At 39.5% G+C, this 19,758-nt stretch overlaps 1 protein-coding gene across 1 annotated transcript; it reads right to left on the bottom strand.

The window, feature by feature from the left end:
- Window positions 1–2,806: 2,806 nt before the first annotated feature.
- Window positions 2,807–18,064, bottom strand: LOC310951240 (transcription initiation factor TFIID subunit 4-like; the record flags this gene model as incomplete). Its single annotated transcript, XM_083919372.1, has 16 exons — window positions 2,807–5,245; window positions 5,375–5,494; window positions 5,600–5,656; window positions 5,901–6,026; window positions 6,152–6,282; window positions 6,392–6,561; window positions 8,383–8,491; window positions 8,934–9,069; window positions 9,210–9,437; window positions 11,080–11,169; window positions 11,348–11,470; window positions 11,616–11,756; window positions 14,627–14,746; window positions 15,559–15,713; window positions 16,892–17,626; window positions 17,797–18,064. 16 exons carry the CDS (start codon window positions 18,062–18,064, stop codon window positions 5,078–5,080), a joined length of 2,877 nt encoding a protein of 958 aa, XP_083775498.1. The 3' UTR covers window positions 2,807–5,077.
- Between the last annotated feature and the right edge of the window lie 1,694 nt (window positions 18,065–19,758).

The raw sequence follows: 19,758 nt of genomic DNA on the forward strand, positions 1-19,758 counted from the left end.
TGTTTTTATATTGATGATGTGTCCGAAGTTAAGTTGATAAGGAACTTGATTTTGCACTTTATATTCCCATCAAGTTAACAGCATTGTCAAGGAGCTCAAAAAGGAATCCATGCTGTGCAGTAGATCACTTTAAAATATCCCATACATATAAAATGTCACACCAGCAAGTGAATAATGACAGTGGAATTCCGTAACTATTGTACCATGAACAGCTTCATCCACTCAATCCCGGATCTCATAAATATTATTTTTATAGGCTAAGCCACTTTTGTGAACATGATAAGACAAAGGACCCAATGATTTAGGTCCGTTTTGTCATCAGAGTATAAAGTAAAGAGGCACAGAATGAATTTATAGTGATGAAAGAGGGTGTGATGAGACTTTTTTTGGCTCATACTGTGAAACACAATTATAATAAAGAAAAACTGTCACTGTAAATCCACAACAGTTTGCTCTTAGTAACTGTTAGTGAAGCAGTTGAAGGTTTATAAGGAATGTTGTCTTTAAACCTCATAAATAGTCATCTTATTATTATTTATTGAATTAGTCAACTGTTCCTTAATTATTATTTGATTTAAATTGTTAATTCATGTCTGATTAATTCTTACTGGTCGGTTGCTGATCTTAATTACTTTCATTTTTATTTTATTTCTTAATGGTTTTAACTCTCATGTATTATTTATGTCTCCTTAAATTATGTTTACTAATGTCTAATGTTTTATCTTTACACTATCCACTAAGTGTGGCTGCAACCTCTGTTGTAGCTCACACGCTGTGCAGCACATTGTGCTTCCATCTAAAATGAAATGCGCTACTGTATACTGTATAAATAAAGTTTTGCTTGCTTGCTGTACCTGCTTCTAAAAATAACCGTCACTTTCCCCTTCAGTCCTCAGAGTTCAGTTAAAGTCTGAACATGTAAAATACGGAAAGATTGCGCCTCTTTTTTTCTCCATCCTTCAATCAATCTCCTCTACCTCTGACTATTTACTGGAATTTGAGAACACAGCGGATTGCAAATGAACTTCTTAACTCTGTTAGATCATATTGATCTGTCAATTTTGTTCTCTAATGTTACAAACCTTGAACCTAATCAGACAAGGATTGCCATTACCATCCTGCTACTTGTTGTATAAGGATGTAGTGGGGAGATGGACATAGCCAATGATTCCAATCTTATTTGTTATAATCCTTTGATCATGTTTCAAGATTAAAAGTAAATTCCTTTCTGGTGCACTTTCTTGTCCAGCAGTAATGGGCTCCCAATGAGTTGATTTTGAGGACTCATCATTCTCCCCCTGCAGTGGTACTGAATAAGCATCAAGTATACAGAATATTAAAAATCATGCTTTTTATTTTTCGTAGAGGAATGTGTGTATGAGGGGTTGCCTATTGACTCTTTATAATGCTAAAGATCTGATAGCCTTTTATAACACAACATTTTTCTTCCAAAGCACTCAAGAAAGAGAAGCATGGAACCCTTGGAAGTTTCATATGATGTTCCTTTCTAAGGGCTACATTTTATTTATTGATAATCTGTCAGTGTTTGTAAGGGGCTTTTTAATTCCTCCCTTTCTAACGGAGCAATTTAGGAGGAAATATTTGAAAGAGAATGTCAAAACATTAATTTCGATTTTCAACCTATTCACCACAGACATTTACAAACGTCTGTGTTCCAGTAAAAAGGGGACGATATCAAAAGTATTAATTCTAACGTGCAAATCGGAAAATTGGATAAAAAAAAAAAAAAGAAACTTGCTAAAGGGAACGATTTCTTTTTGCATAATGTGAAATTAGTTACTGTTAGTGAGACTGACGCAAGCAGTTAACAGATCATGTTGGATAAAAGATTTCTGAATTAAAATTAAGCAGCAGATGGGTCGAAGTAACGGAAGCATATTAAATCAAAACACATCACTCTAAGAAGTGTCCTCCTTAGCATATGTTTGTGGCTTGCTTCTACTCTCAGAGCTCTCAGAGCATCTTGAAAGTGTTCTGCTGAATAATAGGTGAGGAAAAACCTTATGTTAAATTCCTTCAAATCAATAAGAACATGCTGTCACATTTGCATTAAAAGTAATTTTTCTAATCATTGTCTTTTCAAATAACAAAATGCATTTTATATCCAATTTTAATGCACTTGATGACTGAGTTGGATATACAACTACTTACATCTTGTTTCCCCATTATAAATGTAGATAAAACATTTTGCATCAAATTCAAATTAATTAGAATCAATGATATTGTTCTATTGCTATTAAAGCCCTTTTAAATACAATACTACTTTAAATTCTACTGATACTTTTGCGTTTACAATAACATTGTTAGTTCCGCTTTCCAGATCTGCGAGACATTAATGGGAGAGGCATTTGGTAAATTCTAAAATAAAAATAGATGTATAAAAAGATGTAATAGAAAAAAGGATTAATATAATCAAACTCATGATCGGCATTTTCAAGACTTTTGAAAGATTGTTTTGAGACATTTTAATTGCAATTAAGTCCTTACTTGTTTTTAGAATTAATTCAATGTGTTTTAAGGATCTACGGGAACCCTGCAAATTCTGCTGACAGGTCAAAGGAAATACAGAACTATGTGTGAGTGCTTTAAGAATATTTAAGGTTCCAAGATGTGGACTAATGTATTAAGTAAGACCTGATACACCGGACGTGCCGCAATAATATAGACAATCAAGATTTTTTGTTTGTTTTGTTTTAATAGAGATCATTCTTTTTCAATCCATTATAAAATAGCCATTAAAAACTTTTTTAAATCCAAATATTTACATATAAACAAATGGCTGTGCAAAATGTACAAGAACTTGGCAAGAAAGTATCATATATGTCTTATATGTCATATTCACTGTATATGAAAAATAAGACAAATTTGCCCAATTTGAAGTTTTCAACTGATAGGCCTACACATAACAAACTTAAATATATACAGTGATACAATTTACCAACAAACATCCTTTCATAAAATGGCAAAGGTATAAAGATCAATATTTGTATGTGCACTAAAAATATAAAAAGTTACAAAGTGGGTATGTTCATCTGATTGACTGGTTTTAGAAAAGTGATCTGTCAAAGTGCAGTCCTCGTTCTGCATTTCATGCTCATGTTTACCAACATGATCATCCTCCATCATTCATTAATATAAAAAAAATGTGGACATATAATTATAGGAAAATGTGTGATTCACTTAAATGACTGTAATCATATAGCCCATGAGACAGAGTCTGGATACTTAACATCACTAACAACCACTTAATTTCCCAAATATTACTTTCAATGTTTGCTTTTTTTTATCCCTTTAACCACCGAGACTAAAGTGTGTTTGAGATGGGCAACTCATCACAGTGAACATCCTATCCAAAGCTATTTTAGTCAAAGCTTACCTAACATTACACACTCTTATTTGAAAAGTCTGGAGCTCTTTGGGTGACATTTATGAAAGGCAAGGAAATGATGTGAAACCTTTTTGATAGAGGTGTCACGATTCTCCAAAAACGTTTGGATTTTTGTTCTGAAGGTCATGATTTGATTAAATTTTCAAATTAAACATTTATTTTTCAGCACTGACGGCTATGTCATTACTATTATTAGTCTTGATACATTAATCATTGGTGTTATGATCTGACAACTGACTTCTTTAAAAAGGTTAGCTACATGGTATCAGGAGTGATATAACCACCGTATTTGTGTTCATTTATCACACTAATAGCCATACAGTCACATTTAAATAATTTATTTTTATGCTTTTGATTTTGATTACTGAAATAACATTCATTTCGATACATTTTTCAATTTAGAATTAAAGGTGTATCACCCCTGCTTCTTGGTAATATTATTCAAGAAATAGCGAGCCAAATCAACATTATTATTTTCATAATGTTCATCATTCATTACAGTTTGATCCTCCAAATCAGCAGGCTACACCTACATTTAACTCACCAGAAAATAAAATGAATGTGTGCAACATTAAAGAGAGGAAGTTCACTGTGATAGATGGTACAGTTCTTTAAGTTGAATTTTTGTCACTAAAGACAAATTTGAAAACTGCTGACACCAGGGGAGGTGGCAACAAGTCTCATGAGTATGGTATGCTTTAGAAATGATCCACAGGAATGTAAAGTATTTGTCGTCTTTGTTGTAAGTGTAGAATCTGGATAGAATATGTAATGTTGCTTTCAACCACTGTGTCGGGAACTCTCACAATAAAAACAATATAGTGGCGAGAGTTCAAATACCAACACCTGTGCTTACATCATGCACAACACATGACATATAAATAATATTTTTTGTTTCCAATCAAGCAAAGACAAAGAAAGAAATTGCACAACAAAACATTAAAGCACTCATCCTACAAATCGGGACTGGTGATGGGACCGAAGCTGATAAACACATTCTAATCCATATGGCTTCATTTGTTAAGAAGGCAACTGAGCAGATGACAAGGCTAGTCATGATTAGTCTCTGTGAAACAATCCACATTAAAACCGTGCTAAAATATAGCATAAATGTGTGATAAATTAAAATCTCTCTTAAGAACTTAAATAAAGTGTTTACGTTAGTATGGTCAAGAAAATTAGCCCATTACTGCAGTTTTGTAAATCAGGCTGTTGCACTGGAATGTTGCACATTAATCCAAAAGGGAACCACTTCACAGAGATTTGCTACAACATGGATGTCAGTGCAAATGACTTTGACAAGGTCTTCAGGTCGGAAGTGCTCAGTTCAGTTAGAGAGATTTTTCTTGTGTGCAGCATGAGGCAGTGCATGGGTGAAGTGTAGTTAGGTGCAACTTGTCTCTAAAGAGCAAACCGAGCTGAGAGACACACTGGAATCAGGGCCGAGTTCAAATATTTGCTCCTTTGAAAATACAAAAGACCTGTGCTTGAAGCTTTTAAAAGAAGATGTCTCTTCAGTGTTCCAGATAATTCTCTTCCCAGAGAGACAGATGTCTCACCATTCAGCAGTAGGTGATCAAAGTAAGTACCGGCAGAGAGAGTCTGAGCTGACAGTCAACTCTGCTTTTCTGCTGCCACTTAGCGAGACTACTCATTTTAATGTTGGCGCTATTTCAGGAAGCCTTTATAGAGCAGGTGTGAGTGACTGGTCCCTCTTTCATTCTCCAGGCAGAAGAGCAGGTCCCTGAGGTTGACTCTGGTGATGCGCTGTCGCATAAACTGTCTGGAGCCTGTTCCACTGGAGCCTCCAGGCTGAGAGGGACCTGACCCTGAGCCCTGGGGCGTAAAACGGCGCAAACACAAGAAAGACATTTAGTCTTTTATTGACTTTTATTTTGTAGAATTTATTTAATAATTCAAAAATAAGCACAGCCCTTTTAGGCCAAGTGGTTCCATATTCCTCACCTCTGCACTTGAGCCCCTAACAGGAGAGTCCATTTTCCGCTTTTTCCTTGGGCCAATTGCTGCCAGCGCCGTTAGATTGGCTTCTCTCTGTCTGATCTGAGCCAGCTCCTGCTGCTGCATCTGTAATAAAAGCAATAACACACAGATTAGCCTCACAGACAAATTTGTCATAATGCTTCACAAAGACACCAAATCATAAAGGCACTTATTGTAGCATATTCTTACCTCTTTGGCCTTCTGTTTAAGTCTGAGCTGCTCAGGGTCCTCTTGCCGTGACCGAGACTGCAGTAAGGTAGAGGATATTTTAATATTTCAAGATGGATATGTACAATTTATTCAATGAATTGTTTAATTCATTCACTTGCTCATTATTAAAAGATCCGTCCTTTGAGTGACTGTTAGCAGCAGAGGAAACCTACACTAATGACACTGACCCGAGAGCACTCATCCGACTTGTCTATGCAATTATGACAGTGTTTAGGATACTTTGTCAATTATGCTGTGTGACCTTGTTTTATAGTGTTACCTTGGCCGCCTTCAAGAGAATCTCTCTCTCCTGCTCTTCCTTCTTTTGTTTCTCCATCTGATCCAGCTGTTCAAAGAATTTAAGTTGGGTTCGCACATCGCTGACCTGCTCACACCGCTCATCCTCCTGATGGATGGATGAAGGAAGACGTTGCAAGGAAGGTAGAGAAAGGTAAAACTGGTAAAACAGAGCAAGTGACAATGGGTCTCACCAGCTCTATAATTACTGTAATTAATAATATCCTTGATCACCTTGAATGTTTTGTTTTTGTGCTGTGCCACTTGTGACACCCTTTCCAGCAGGTTTTGTAGTCGCTGCTGTGTAGCGTGGGAAATGTAGTTGATCACATCTGTGCCCAACTCGCTGACACCAAACTTCTTGCCTGTCACAACAGTAGGAGTTTGGATACAGATTTAAACAGAATGAGACAGTGTCAACCTTTAAAAGCAAAAATGTGCTGTATAGTTTCACTTAGTTTTTTTGTGTCTCACCAATCTCCAGAACTCTCCGGGTGAGCAAAGAGGTGGAGAGGAAGGCCTCGTCCTTACAGGAACGAGTCACCGTGCCAAAAAGCTCAGAGTTGGTTGCTAAGATACGGGCGCTCTCCTCCGACAGGTTGACTCCTGCCATGGAGGCCACATCATTGATATCATCATCATCCCTGGATGAAATAAAAGTGACGAGTCAGACATAAACTGCAACGCAATCAACAACTTTTTGTGTGCAAAACTGAGATCTCTCTTTTTGTGTTTATATATTTGTACAAAATAAACTCAATATCTTGTAGGTGCAATGGTCTACCATAGCTAAAAAAACAGTTCAAACAATGTATATACTAGGATAATTCATCCAGAACCCTAATTACTGAGCCTGACTAAATAACTGCACTTGTAAAATCATCAGTGCAGTTAATATATCACAGCATAATGCACAAATGTAAGCCTATAAGGCTTTTATATGTGGCATTTTAGCATTTCTGTCTTTGGTGCCCCCCAGTGGTAGCTTCAAAAAGGACAATGTGGCTGAAAGCACCACACTTGGAAATTTTACTACAAACAAAAATGTATGCCACTGGAATAACTTAGGATCATTGGATTTCTTTGACGTCATTTTGCATCTCTCTGTGGTCAGTATGAGTCTTTTTGAGTGACACCTTGCAGGTAAAGCTCAGGGCCCAGGGACTGGGAGGCCTGATCAGTAATCAATCGTCCTGCTTTTCTCCTATATATCCAAACACAATATACAGTTGTCAATCATCAGCCGTACAATCTATTTTTTGCACAAGGCAGAGGAGAAGTTCATAGGCTCTTAAATCCAATCACTATTTTATGCATAAACCAGTCTATTAGTTACACTTGTACAGTCTAATGCAATCCGATACAATACCCCTGTATTAAACCCTATCTGTTTGTGTATTTATTACCATTGACTGCTGACTGTAAGCCAAATTGCACCTCTCTTTGTAAATGCAGATAAATTATCAGTTTATGTCAGCAGTTTCAAAAAAGGTGTAACTTCCATGATATATTACCTATAAACACTTATGCTTATGAGGTAATTAATTAAGATAAATACTGCATAGATTAGCAAATTTGTCTTTGTCAACCAATGAATCATTAAACAACAGAAGGGTGGTACAATATGAACAGAAATCGGGACAATAAAGCCAACAGGCTGAATTGTTCTAAAGAAAGACTGTTGTTAAACAGACATATTTATATCATGGCCTAACTAAACAATGCTTGAGAATGTATTCAAGTGGTGTTGTTTGTAGTCTTAATGTTGGATTTCCTGTTTTTAGTCTTCCATAATCTGTTATGGCTGAATCCTCTCTCCCAGTTCCCAGTTTTATTGACTTAATTTTGCATGGTGCATTCTCAATCTGTTTGCACAGTTGATGTCCATCATATCCTCCATATATTTTGTCCACACATGATATCTGTGGTCTTAGGGTTGTATTTTTTAACTTTGTTTTCCTGTTGAGATGTTGTGTTCATAAAAATGAATCAGCACACAGACAAATAGGTGATACCAGGATGACATAATTCCCTATAGTTAACCATGCTGGTGAGAGTAGTAAATGAAAATAATAACTGACCTGGGTCTGGTACTCATATAGGCTGCCGTAGCTACCATAACAGCTTGAATTATTTAATTCAATAACTCCGTAAGGAGGACCATCTTCATCTTAATGTCCTGATATCATTGACTATTCATAAAGTATGCAACCGTCTATTAATTCACTTTTAATATAGATTAATGTGACAATTATTTTCTTGATTAATCAATTAACACATAGTCATTACATATTTGGTCTATACAATGTCGGCAAGTAATTTTAAAAGTTGTTGCTTAAAATTCTGTAAATTTTGAGAATGTAAAATATTGGAACTAGGAATTTCTAAAACTCCTGGAATGCTGACTATTTGGAAACCGGTATTTAAGAGACACTTATTATATTTATGTATATAATATGTCAAACCTGAAGGTTCCCCCTCCTGCTTCCTTCAGCTTGTTCTTCTGAGCAGCTGTAAGAGGGCCCTGACTGACTACTTGCATTCCTTTGGCCCCTGGAGCCGTCGTCTGCTTCACTGTTGGCATTAACAGAGACACACACAGAGAAAGAAGCAATTTGGGAGGATTGTTGCTGCTAAATGAGAAGAATGAATTGTAGTTAGTCAGTGTACTATGATGTGTTTTTAAGTCTTTTAAATTTATTTACATTGGTATTTATATATTTTTCTTGCTCACTTTTCTGTTCGGGTCTTATTTTAACACTTTTATCATGTGAAGTGCGTTGTGACTGTCTGTAAAAGGTTCTATATCAAATTAACTTGTTATTAAATTTGGGATCTTTAAGGAGCTTAATATCCTGCAATCACAGATAGTATCCACAAAGTGGCAGCACGTCCTTACTGCATATAGTACATGGGTGAATTCTCAAATACAGGCAGACTCAGGAGGAACCAACTGCATATTCAGTTCACCATATAGAAGACATCAAATTAGTGTAAGTAACTGTTAAACACACACCTGTCTGTAGCTGTTTGACGACCTGCGGCTGGCCCACAGTGATGCGGCTGTGAGACTGTCCTCTGAGTGTTACCATGGGAGACTGAGCCAGCGTCACCTGTGGCCTGACCATTGTGCCCTGTTGCTGGGGCATGATCTGCGCACATTCGGGGACAAAGAATCAGAAACACAGAATAAAAGCATAGACATAAATAGAGGCAAGAACTCTCATTCAAGGTTTCTTCTTGTTATGTGCATGCCAGTGCCTGAATTCAGATACAGGTGATGATAAATTACCAGTCCAGGTTTACTGTGAGGTGTCTGAGTGAGGCTGATAACTGTGGTTTTGGTTGCGGCAGCACTGGTGGCTGTCGTGGTGGCCGTGGAGAGGGGAGGTCGCAGCACCACAGCAGTGAGGGCCGTGGAGGCTGCCGCAGCGGGCCGAGCACTAGGCTGAGGCAGCAGGCTCTGCTGGATGAAGGCCTCTGAGTCTGGGGTCATCTGACGAAGTGCTGGGAGGCTTCTCTGCAGCCAGATAGAGGATAGAAAGAGTGAACATATATTCAGTTTGATAAAGTTGCTGAGTCCTTTCCAGAAAGGATAGATTTGTTGCTACAGCCCATCTCTCAGGGGAAACAGCACCAACATACTTCTTACCTGACGTACTGCACCATCTTGTAAATATTGGCATGTTAATATGTGACTAATGCCTGTTCTGCTAGTCATGTCCCTAATGTAGGTAATGTTATCACTGACCCTACTGTACTGAGCTTACCTGTACCAAAAATAGATTCAACGGTAAAAAATCAGATGCATTTAGTAAAATAAAATGATTTATACCCAAGGATTAGATTTTGATAAAAACAAAAAGGTGAGCTACAAAGGATCAGGGCCCTGTGCACCAATGAAGATCTGTCAGTAAATATCTGTCAAACACAATCACATCAAGAGACAAAGTGGCGAGCTGGCCCAGCATATAAACCATGTCCCCTGATCTTCAGTCTTGACCTTAAGTGCATATTATATGTAGACAATCTTCCAAATGATGAGACAAATTCCAAATTTGTGGTTAAGCAATTCATTTTTTAGAATTGGCAGCACAAATTCCTCAATACTGAGTTAACTTTTTTCAAAACACACAGTCAGCTCAACAGAAGTCAATATGGGCTAAACTGTCAGTCAATTTATTGTTTTGACAAAAAAATGCATGAACTTTTTCATTATTCACAGAGGTTTACAACCTACTCCATGATAGTGTCACTTTCCCTGCCTACTCTCCATTCCTCAAAACCACAGTGGAAATATTTTCCTCTTGGAGGTTGAAAGTTTATGACCAGCAACCATGTGAATAAATGCTGGATGTCTTGGCATATTTGCAAAAGATTACCATAGATGGATGAGGCAAGAAAATCATATTTCCCCAGGTATATTTCAAGTGAGAACATAAGATGAGAAGTGGATGAAATCTGTAGCTCTCCTTTACCAGTGTGTTTAGTGAATATGTATATAGTTTTGTATTGCGTTACCGGAATTCATTTAGTTTCACTTTGTGCATTTGGAATTACTCCATGACCAAAAATGACCAATTCATGGATTCAATTCATTCGGTGAAAAAATGTCTTTTTGTTGAACTGGAATCTTTATTTATATTAAAGGCAATAGTGATACATATTATAATTATACCTATTGTTGTCTCACTGTTGGGAGATAACTGTTATCGGTGTTCTGGTACAATAATGAATGCAGAGATGGGTATGAAGTGTTTTATTTGAATTAGTACATTTTGGATGTGAGATTAACAGTTGTGGTGAGCTAGATATTGGTAAAGAGAACTGTGAGCAGTGCAGTGAACGCAGTAGAGAGGAAATGTCTATAACTGATTATTAAAAAAAGAGAAAAAAATGTTACATTCATGATTATGCTCTTCATTAGATGACCCTAAGAGAGTTGGGGTCGCTGAGAGGAAGAAGACCTGTTTCTTCAACTTCAGTTCTATGCACAGCCGTATCAATCAACACACAATTAAACAGGTATGTGTGTTAATGCTAAACAGAGTTGTTGACTTTCATTTGATTAAAACTCATGGCACCAGTGTTTACACTGGAGAAGTACTGTAAACCCTTAACCATTTTATCTGCATATCTGCTGGAGTGACACTGTGTCTCACCTTCAGGAAAGGCACAAGGTACGGCTGTGGTGAGGAGTTGAGCTCCCGGTATAACCTACTGGTGAAATCTTCAGGCTCGATCTTTGCTTCCTATGTACAATAAACAGAGAAGATGGATCAGAACAATATAAAAATAAAACATATGTTAAGAAAAGCAGAGTGAAAGAATGACAGCAAAGGTATGATGAAGAGGACATCAGTTCAGGTTTTAACACAGAGATGTAAAGAGAGAGAGAGAGATAATAGAAAAAAGACGAGAGAATTGTACCAGCAAGTTCTTGACCAGCTCCTTGACGTTGGCTGTAGTCTCAGAGGACTGTTTTCCACTGGATGCCAGCTTTATCAATGTGGATAGAAAGTTTCTACACTTTTTTACATTCTCCAGCGTCTCCTGCAAGCATATACACACAAATTGCATTTTCCTCATCAGACATACAGCTGAACAAGAAAATACACCAACATTCACAAGCATTTGTATATTTAGTTTTGAAAGATTACAAAGACAAAAGCATTCAAGGTTAGTACTTCTCTCTTACAGCTGTGATAGCTGTTGGAGTGACAGGGGTTCCAGTTACCCTCTGTGTAACTGCTGTGGCTGCAGAACCAAGCTGCACTGTGGTTGGTGTTCCTAGCGGCTGTCCCGAGGTGGTGGCAGTTCCTCCCAGCATGATGGTGTTCTATATGAGTCAGTGAATATGCAGTCATGAGTTGAGACTCAGGAAAGTGACATGGTCAGAATAACAGTTTTTACATGTCTGGTCCCGGGGCACAGTACATTCAACATTACTAGGACACAAGTGTTTCCCCAAGCTTTATTTTTCCAGGAAAGAGATGTGCTAAATATTGTATGTTTGCGATCACAGAAACATTGAATATTTATATACTACAACTGTACAACATGAACTCTTGGGAGCTCAAGAATTCCCTTCTTCCACCCCTAAATTACAATAGAAAAACACGATCTGCAAAATTAAATGCAATAAAATTAATGAGGTTCAGTCAAATGTTTTAACAATTAAGGGAAATGCCATGGCAATTTAACCAACCACGAATCACAAAAAAGGATTAACACAACCATCAAGGTTTTTAAAGTCAGAAAACAAACTGGCCACCCAAAGTCTCATTAGGCAAAACAAGATGAAAATTAAACCTATTCAACAGGTTCTGAGCCTGTTTTTATCAAGCATTTCAGAGTAGGAAATCAGTCGTAACTGGTCCAAGAGTTGCATTTAGCCGTACTTTGGGAATAGGAGTAAAAGCCTCACATAAACTTTCACATTCTAGGAAATAACCACTACTTTATATCATGGTCTGGGTGAATACTCAATTCTGATTAGCTGTAGGGGGTCCAGTGTTAAGTGTTAAGGGACAACTACCAAGTAGTTTCAGTGAAACAATTATTAAAGAGCACCTTTTAACACTACTCAGCCTCCCTGGTAAAGTCTACTTTAGGTGCTGGAAAGGAGGGTTCGTCCTATAGTTGAACCTCAGATTGAAGAGGAACAATGCAGATTCCGTCCTGGACGTGGAACAACGGACCAGCTCTTCACTCTTGCAAGGATCCTGGAGGGGGCTTGGGAGTATGCCCATCCAGTCTACATGTGTTTTGTGGATCTGGAGAAGGCATATGACCGGGTCCCTCCGCAGATACTGTGGGAGGTGCTGCGGAAGTATGGTGTGAGGGGGTCACTTCTGTGGGCCATCCAATCTCTGTACACCCAAAGCGAGAGCTGTGTCCGGATCCTCGGCAGTAAGTCGGATTTGTTCCTGGTGGGGGATGAGTTCAGCCATCCGTGAGGAACTCGGAGTAGAGCCGCTGCTCCTTTGCGTTAAAGGGGACAGTTGAGGTGGTTCGGGCATCTAGTAAGGATGCCCCCTGGGCGCCCCCCTAGGGAAGTGTTCCAGCCACATTCAGCTGGGAGGAGGCCTTGGGGAAGACCCAGGACTAGGTGGAGAGATTATATCTCCACACTGGCCTGGGAACGCCTCGGGATCCCCCAGTTAGAGCTGGTTAATGTGGCCCGGGAAAAGGGAAGTTTGGGGTCCCCTGCTAAAGCTGCTGCCCTGCGACCCAACCACATGATCACATGAACGGTCATCTCACATCCCATTTGCTGATCAACTCGCTACTTCAGGCAGCAGCCAATGGTACAAATTGTGTATCATTTGTTTGTGAAATAATTTATAATGATTTGGGGACAATGACCGGGTTGGTAAGTGTGACAGGAATTACAGTTAACATGTTTTGGGGTATAAAACACGGGGAAAAACACATTCTTTATCTCCTCATGATGCAGAAGTTTTCTTTATCTTTGCATGCAATGTACAGTCCTGTATGTTTTGTGAAGATACTTCCCTTTATCCTGTGATACAAGTGGGACTGAAATTTATAACTATGACTCTGTGGTACTCAAAGCACAGGACAAGTCGGCCTTGTGCTCTGTAAACATCATGCCAGATGGGCTGTTTTTCACAATTTGTATTTAAATTCTACAGAACCAGACCTTGAAGACACTCTTCGAGATGTTAGCCGTTAGTGCTCTCTCTCTTCAAAACGCAGAGGGCTTTTCTTGCAAGGATCTGATTTGGAATAAACTCACATGGAGAAAGCCAATCGTATTGTTTCTTCATCTTTCTGGATTGACCCTCATTGACTAATCTTCCTACAACATAAGCTACCTTGTCCTGATGTTACACATACTGTCAAATTATATTTACATTCACGTATATATACACATATATTTATGACTGTTTGTTATGCAATAGTTAGACTTTAAATCTCGCTAGCTTGACATTAGCATTTCATTTTTGTGGTTCTTAGATGGGGTTCTATGAGCTGAACAGGCTAGAAATAGCTCCCGTTGGCAAGTTGTATCTAAGGTTTGTCCTATTTACTGGAATAGTGAACAATGTTTCATTGGTGACTGTGGATCAGTTGGTAGAGCATGTCGGCCAATATCTGAAGGGTAGGCGATTCAATCCTTGTCCTGCTCTACTTTTGTCATGGTTGTTGTGTCCTTGGGCATGACGCTTCACCCACCTTGCCTCGTGTGAATGTGTATGACTGCTGTATGTTTGAGGAGGTGGTCAGAGGGGCCGTAGGCGCTGATTTGCAGCCACGCTTCCGTCAGTGAATGGACCTTGACTCTGTAAAGCATCTTGAGTACTGAGAAAGGCGCTATATAAATTCAATCCATTATTATTGCATAGGATTGAAGAAGATTCCCATATGGGATGGGGATGAATGGTAATCTGAAGGCCCCTACACATCATACGCGGTAAAAACGCTTTGCACCAGCCGTTCCATTTATTTCCTATGGAGGAGGTGGCTGGCGCCCATGGTAGCGGCGGCGCCCGCGGTAATGGCGGCGCCCACGGTAACGGCGGCGCCCACGGTAACGGCGGCGCCCACGGTAACGGCCAAGAGTAAAAGACTGTTCAGTGCCAGCACAAAGCAGGTTTGGTGTAATAGAACTGGAGAATGACTCTCACAGTCTGACCTAACAACGTTTTTTGCTTGATATGATGTGATGTTTGGTGGAGTTACCTGCAGTACAGGAGGTCTCTGCAGTGTGGTGGTGGCCGTGACAGTGGTCTGGATTTTGGAACCTTGTTTAATAATGGTGGTGGGGGTAACTGGACGAGCCAGAAGTGACGTGCCAGGAGCCTGCAGGAGAGGGAGAGCTGTTATACATATGTAAATAGAACTATAATGGAACAGTAATAATGTGCCAAGTATTTTTGTTCTCCAATACACATTCTTGATATATTATTTGATTAATACAATTTCACAATATATGTTGCTTTATACTCCCTTTGGAGAGAAAAAAAAGAAAGACGAAAAATAGGGTTTCCACTTTGGCGGTACATTTAGTTATTTTCTTTACTAATTTTAAAGTTGGAACCAAAACTAAATAAAATCAGTTCAGCCTGAAAAAGATTTTGATTGGTTATTTGTAATGCAGGAAGAGTGTGTATGTGAAACCACCAACATAAATGTAATGAAATAAAAACCACAATGGAACTTATTTTACTTAAGTGTTCATTATTGTAACTGTGCACACGGTCATTGTGATGGGATGATCAAACGATGCTCGGCCCTAGTATTAGGGATACACAAACCCCCTTGTTCTCTCTTTAAACCTATTCTGATACCTAAGCTGGGGTATCCATCAATACTGAGTAATGATCCAATGCAAGTGTTTTTTATTTACTTCCTGTTTCAAATTGGTATACCCGCATTTTGGAAATGATTGGGATCATCTTTCTGTGCGCTTACTTGGTTCTAAAAGGGTTTGCAGAATTCTGCTGGCCTGGTACAGTGGTAACAGAGAAACGGTATTTAAAGTGCATAAGTCATATCTGTTTGATACCTGATCTGTAAAATAAGGTAATAATGATTCACATAAATTCTGATCCAGTATATCAGATCACATTTTCTGTGTCAGACTTTGCCACCGTGTCCAGCAGTCATGGTACCTGTAGAGAAGTGATCTGGACAGGTGGCGTGCTGGTGGGGGCTGCAGGTCGTGGTGTCATGGCACTTTGGGACTGCGACTGAGCCTGCATCTGAGCCAAGGTCTGCTGGTGAATCACCAGCAGCTGCCCACTCTCACTGCGAACCAAGACCATGCCTGCAACAGGCAAATTACGTTAAAAAAAAGGTCAGGGCTTTTCTGTCCTCGTCAGTCTCATTAATGTATTGCATGTACTGTATGCATGGATTTCTGACATAGGTGGTATACATTACTCATCTGTAGGCTATTGATGCATGTATACTGTTTCAGCCGGTTTATATTCAGAGGTTTCCAGCCAGTCTGCGACAGGTCGGACAAAAATGAGCCACAAACATTGTGCCATAAATCAAAATTATTTCAAGAGGCAACACAAAGTGTAATTAGATACTGTGAGGAACCACAACACAGTACAACAAGAAAGTACAACTTTTCTTGTCACTGATACTTTATTGTAGGCCTGTGTATTATTATGCACAACAGCCTGTTGTTAAAGCTTCTTCATCTAACAGGCTGTGCAATAAAAGTGGCTGGGCTCCAGTGCATAGTAATACACTGGCCTCCAACAAAGTAATACCAAGTTACAGAGACAGCAGACAGGATAATTAAGCAGCAAAAGAAAAAACTTGGTATGCTGTGCTGTAGGGGGATACATGTTATTGAATGGTGTGAATGCAATGCTGATGTTTAAGTAACCTGTTTTGTTGTAGCTCATTTAGGTTTGACCATTAGCTCACTGGCTCGGATAGCTCTTAGCGCAGGACTCCTAAGAAGAGCTAATTTCCATGCATTCATACTTCCTTATGCCAAAGAAAATCTGAAGTTACGCCTTTCATTTAATGCTGCAGGGTAAAATCAAAATCTACCACTGCAAAAGATTGAAGTCAGAAAAAGAACTCAACGAATACTTACAGATACACAGTAAATAGCTGTTGATATGGAAACAGTTGTCTATTGTCTCTGACATGACAAATTAATAATCGTTAGATTGCAAAACAATGAAAGTTTGATATACTATAGGAATTGGTTGGCTTACTTTTCATCTGGTTTGCAGTTATAACCTTGTCTATCTCCAATCTGTTGTTTGTAGTGGCCTCAAAATACTGTGTCTTTTCTTTCCTGTTCATATAAAAGCAGTAAAAAAACTTCACCAAATAAAAGGTGAGTTTGTGTTTGATAGCAACAAGTTTCTGACAAAGTTATTGCAGCTGTAGATAACCTACAGAGGCAAAACATTGTTACACATGTAACGTGTTAGACAACACTTACGAGATGCTCTTAACGTTACACTAAGTTACCTGGAGGGAGCTGGATGTTTTGGATATTTGGGGCGTTTTGTTGAGGCTGTGCGAGTCGAGGGGCCAACACCTGTGGAGCAATGGCTCGTATTCCACCGGGAGGAGTTGCAGCTATGGTTGACGGTACTGAAGTCCTCAAGTTTTGCAAAACAGTCGGGCTCCTCATGGTCGCAGTTGTCCCTGTCGCAACAGTCGAAGCCACGACGTGCGCAACGGTCTTCATTATAGTTTTTGTGGAGTCGAATTTGACTGGTGATGTTAAAACTGTGGTCGGGGTGCCTCCGCTGTGTGAAGTGTTGGTGGAAGTTTGCATAGGTGGTCTCACAAGCGTCACAGTGGGTACACTTTTCACAGAGGGCTGAGACGAAATCACAGCATTCTGCACACAAGAAGTTCGAATAATACTACTCGCTGCTGCGGACATGACTGTCGCGCTGCCTTTGCTCACAGTTACCGGTCCGTTGTTGACAAGCGTGACAGCGGGCTGCGAGTTATTGCCGCCGTGACAGTTCATCACCACGGCACTTCCATTCAAAGTTTGAACACCAGTCGTCGCAGGTTTCCCAGCAACATCAGATGCTGCATCTGATACAAGCGTGAGAACTCCGCTAGCATCCCCCGGCTTGGGCTGACTCTGAGCGGCTGTCATGCTCGTTGCGGTCCTGGCTGCTACTCCATCCATACTTGAACCGAGCGACCCCGTACTGTTAATGACACCTCCTTGTACTCCTGTCCCTACAGCAGCGGAAACACATGAAAACAAAGGGGGGGGGGGGTGTCGAACAACTCTCCGATTCGGAATAGTTTCGGAAAATACACAAGTGAAGCCAAGTTAGCTAAAAATTAGTTGAACAACGTTACCAAACAAGCTACTGTTAGCTTACCGAAGTGGGCAGCTATCTTACCTGCTTTAGCAAGCTCTTGTTGTGAAAGTCCCATTTTTCTGCCTTGGACATTGGAATTACTACCTACAGCTGAGTTGCCGACATGATTTGCTGCAGACTGGACCCGGGTAGATGTGCTGACGTGCCCTGCTCCTGTTAGTTCAGACTCTAGAGATCCGACTAGATCACTAACTACTTTTTCGTCCACCTCTGTGTTGAAGAAAACATCATCCAGCAAATCGGAGCCCGCCGCCATCTTTGCCAAGCTACGCTCGCTCATGAGACGCATGCGCCGATTGGATGAGGCCTCAGTGACGCGACATCGCCGTGCGCTGTGATTGGTTCTTCGAAGAACATAAAGCTTGGAACAAATGGTTGCGAGCATAGACATATAAAGAGTAGATGCCGCATCGAACGTTGGGCCGCGAGAAATGCGGCCGCCATCTTGGACCGGTCCTTCTCCCAGATCAGTTCTATGAGTGACTCGTTGAGCCTCTGAGTTGAGCAGCAGAAGGAACAAGATGCCAGAGCACTGTGCAGCGTATTCCTGCTCTAATCTAATATTACAATATTACAATTCATAATCAGTACGGTACAGTACAATTTTAAACAATTATACATAAATCCATGCATTTTTGAATGTTATAGTGAGTTCCTCAGGCTGTGGCAGGTAGATACATATTTAGCTGCCAGAGGAGCTGCTGTCCCTTATTTTATTATTATTATCTTGTCACAGTAGAGGCGTGGAGATTAGCCTCTGTGGGAATGTTAGTTAATTTACCCCCCGGCCAGATGTGTGTGTGCAAGCCTGTGTGTGTGTGTGTGTGTGTGTGTGTGTGTGTGTGCCTGTGTAGATATTAAAGGAGAAGCAGGGAGGAGAGGGGTTGTCGTACATGTGGTCTAGTGTAAATGGATTGCACATTTCCAGCATTAGGTCAGCGGAGGATGTGCTGGGGTTTCATGAGAGGAAGACACTTCAGAGACAGTTCATCTCAGGTCACCTCAGATATTCTCAGTTTTGTTTTTTTAAATATTGAACATGACATTGACATGAATTATGAGATCATTTTTCATGTCATGTCAATTTTTTTTTAAAGTTTAGACTATCAAAGGAGAAGTGACAGAATCTGATCAATATCCTTTGCTGTTAAACTGTTTAATCAAACAGGAGCAACATGATGTGGGCTTTATTATAAAGAATGAATTAGAGATTTACGAGGCAAGCGTGAACATGTATTTCCACTCTGTGCCCGATATTCTCACAGCTGAACAAAATGTTCCATACATTTTTACTTGGTTCTCCACATCTCCACTTAAAGCAGGACGAACGTCACATGTTTGTAAAGCAGAACTGATGAGTCCAGGCTTTTTTAGTTCAGTTGTACCACAGAAGTTGAAACAGTCTGAAAAGAAAAAATCATAAATTTATTTAACTAAGGAAAAATCTTAAATGGTTTGTATAATTTAAAATGGATATTACTGAACTATGCCCCGTGTTTTTGTTTGCACATTAAATACAATTACTACATAATTAAAATATGTAATAAAGAAGACATTCACATAATTAGACCTTGCCTAAAAACAAGGACACAGTCATTTTAGATACTATACAAAGTTCTCCTACAACATCACTGTCTTTACCAATTAGAGCTACACTCAAATTGGTAACTGTGCAATAACAAAACAGTGTGAAAATGATCGATTTAACAAAATGTTATATATATTTTTATACCACACACACTCGCTCCCTCTCCTCTCCACTACCACGACTATGCGACTGGCAGAGCATGGATCATTTCTGAATATTTGTAAACATATAGGGTTCGGCTCTTGGTTTCTTTTTAGTGCTTTAAATGAAAGTGTGTCTGTTTGACTTGTATTTAGATGTGTCCAAAATGTCATCTCTCTCTCTCTGACCTAATTGTACTGATACTCTTGATTTATATGTATTTTAATTTTCTCTGAGTGTGTGTGTGTGTGTGT

This window comes from Echiichthys vipera (assembly GCF_963691815.1).
Source record: "Echiichthys vipera genome assembly, chromosome: 9".
NCBI lineage: Eukaryota > Metazoa > Chordata > Actinopteri > Perciformes > Trachinidae > Echiichthys > Echiichthys vipera.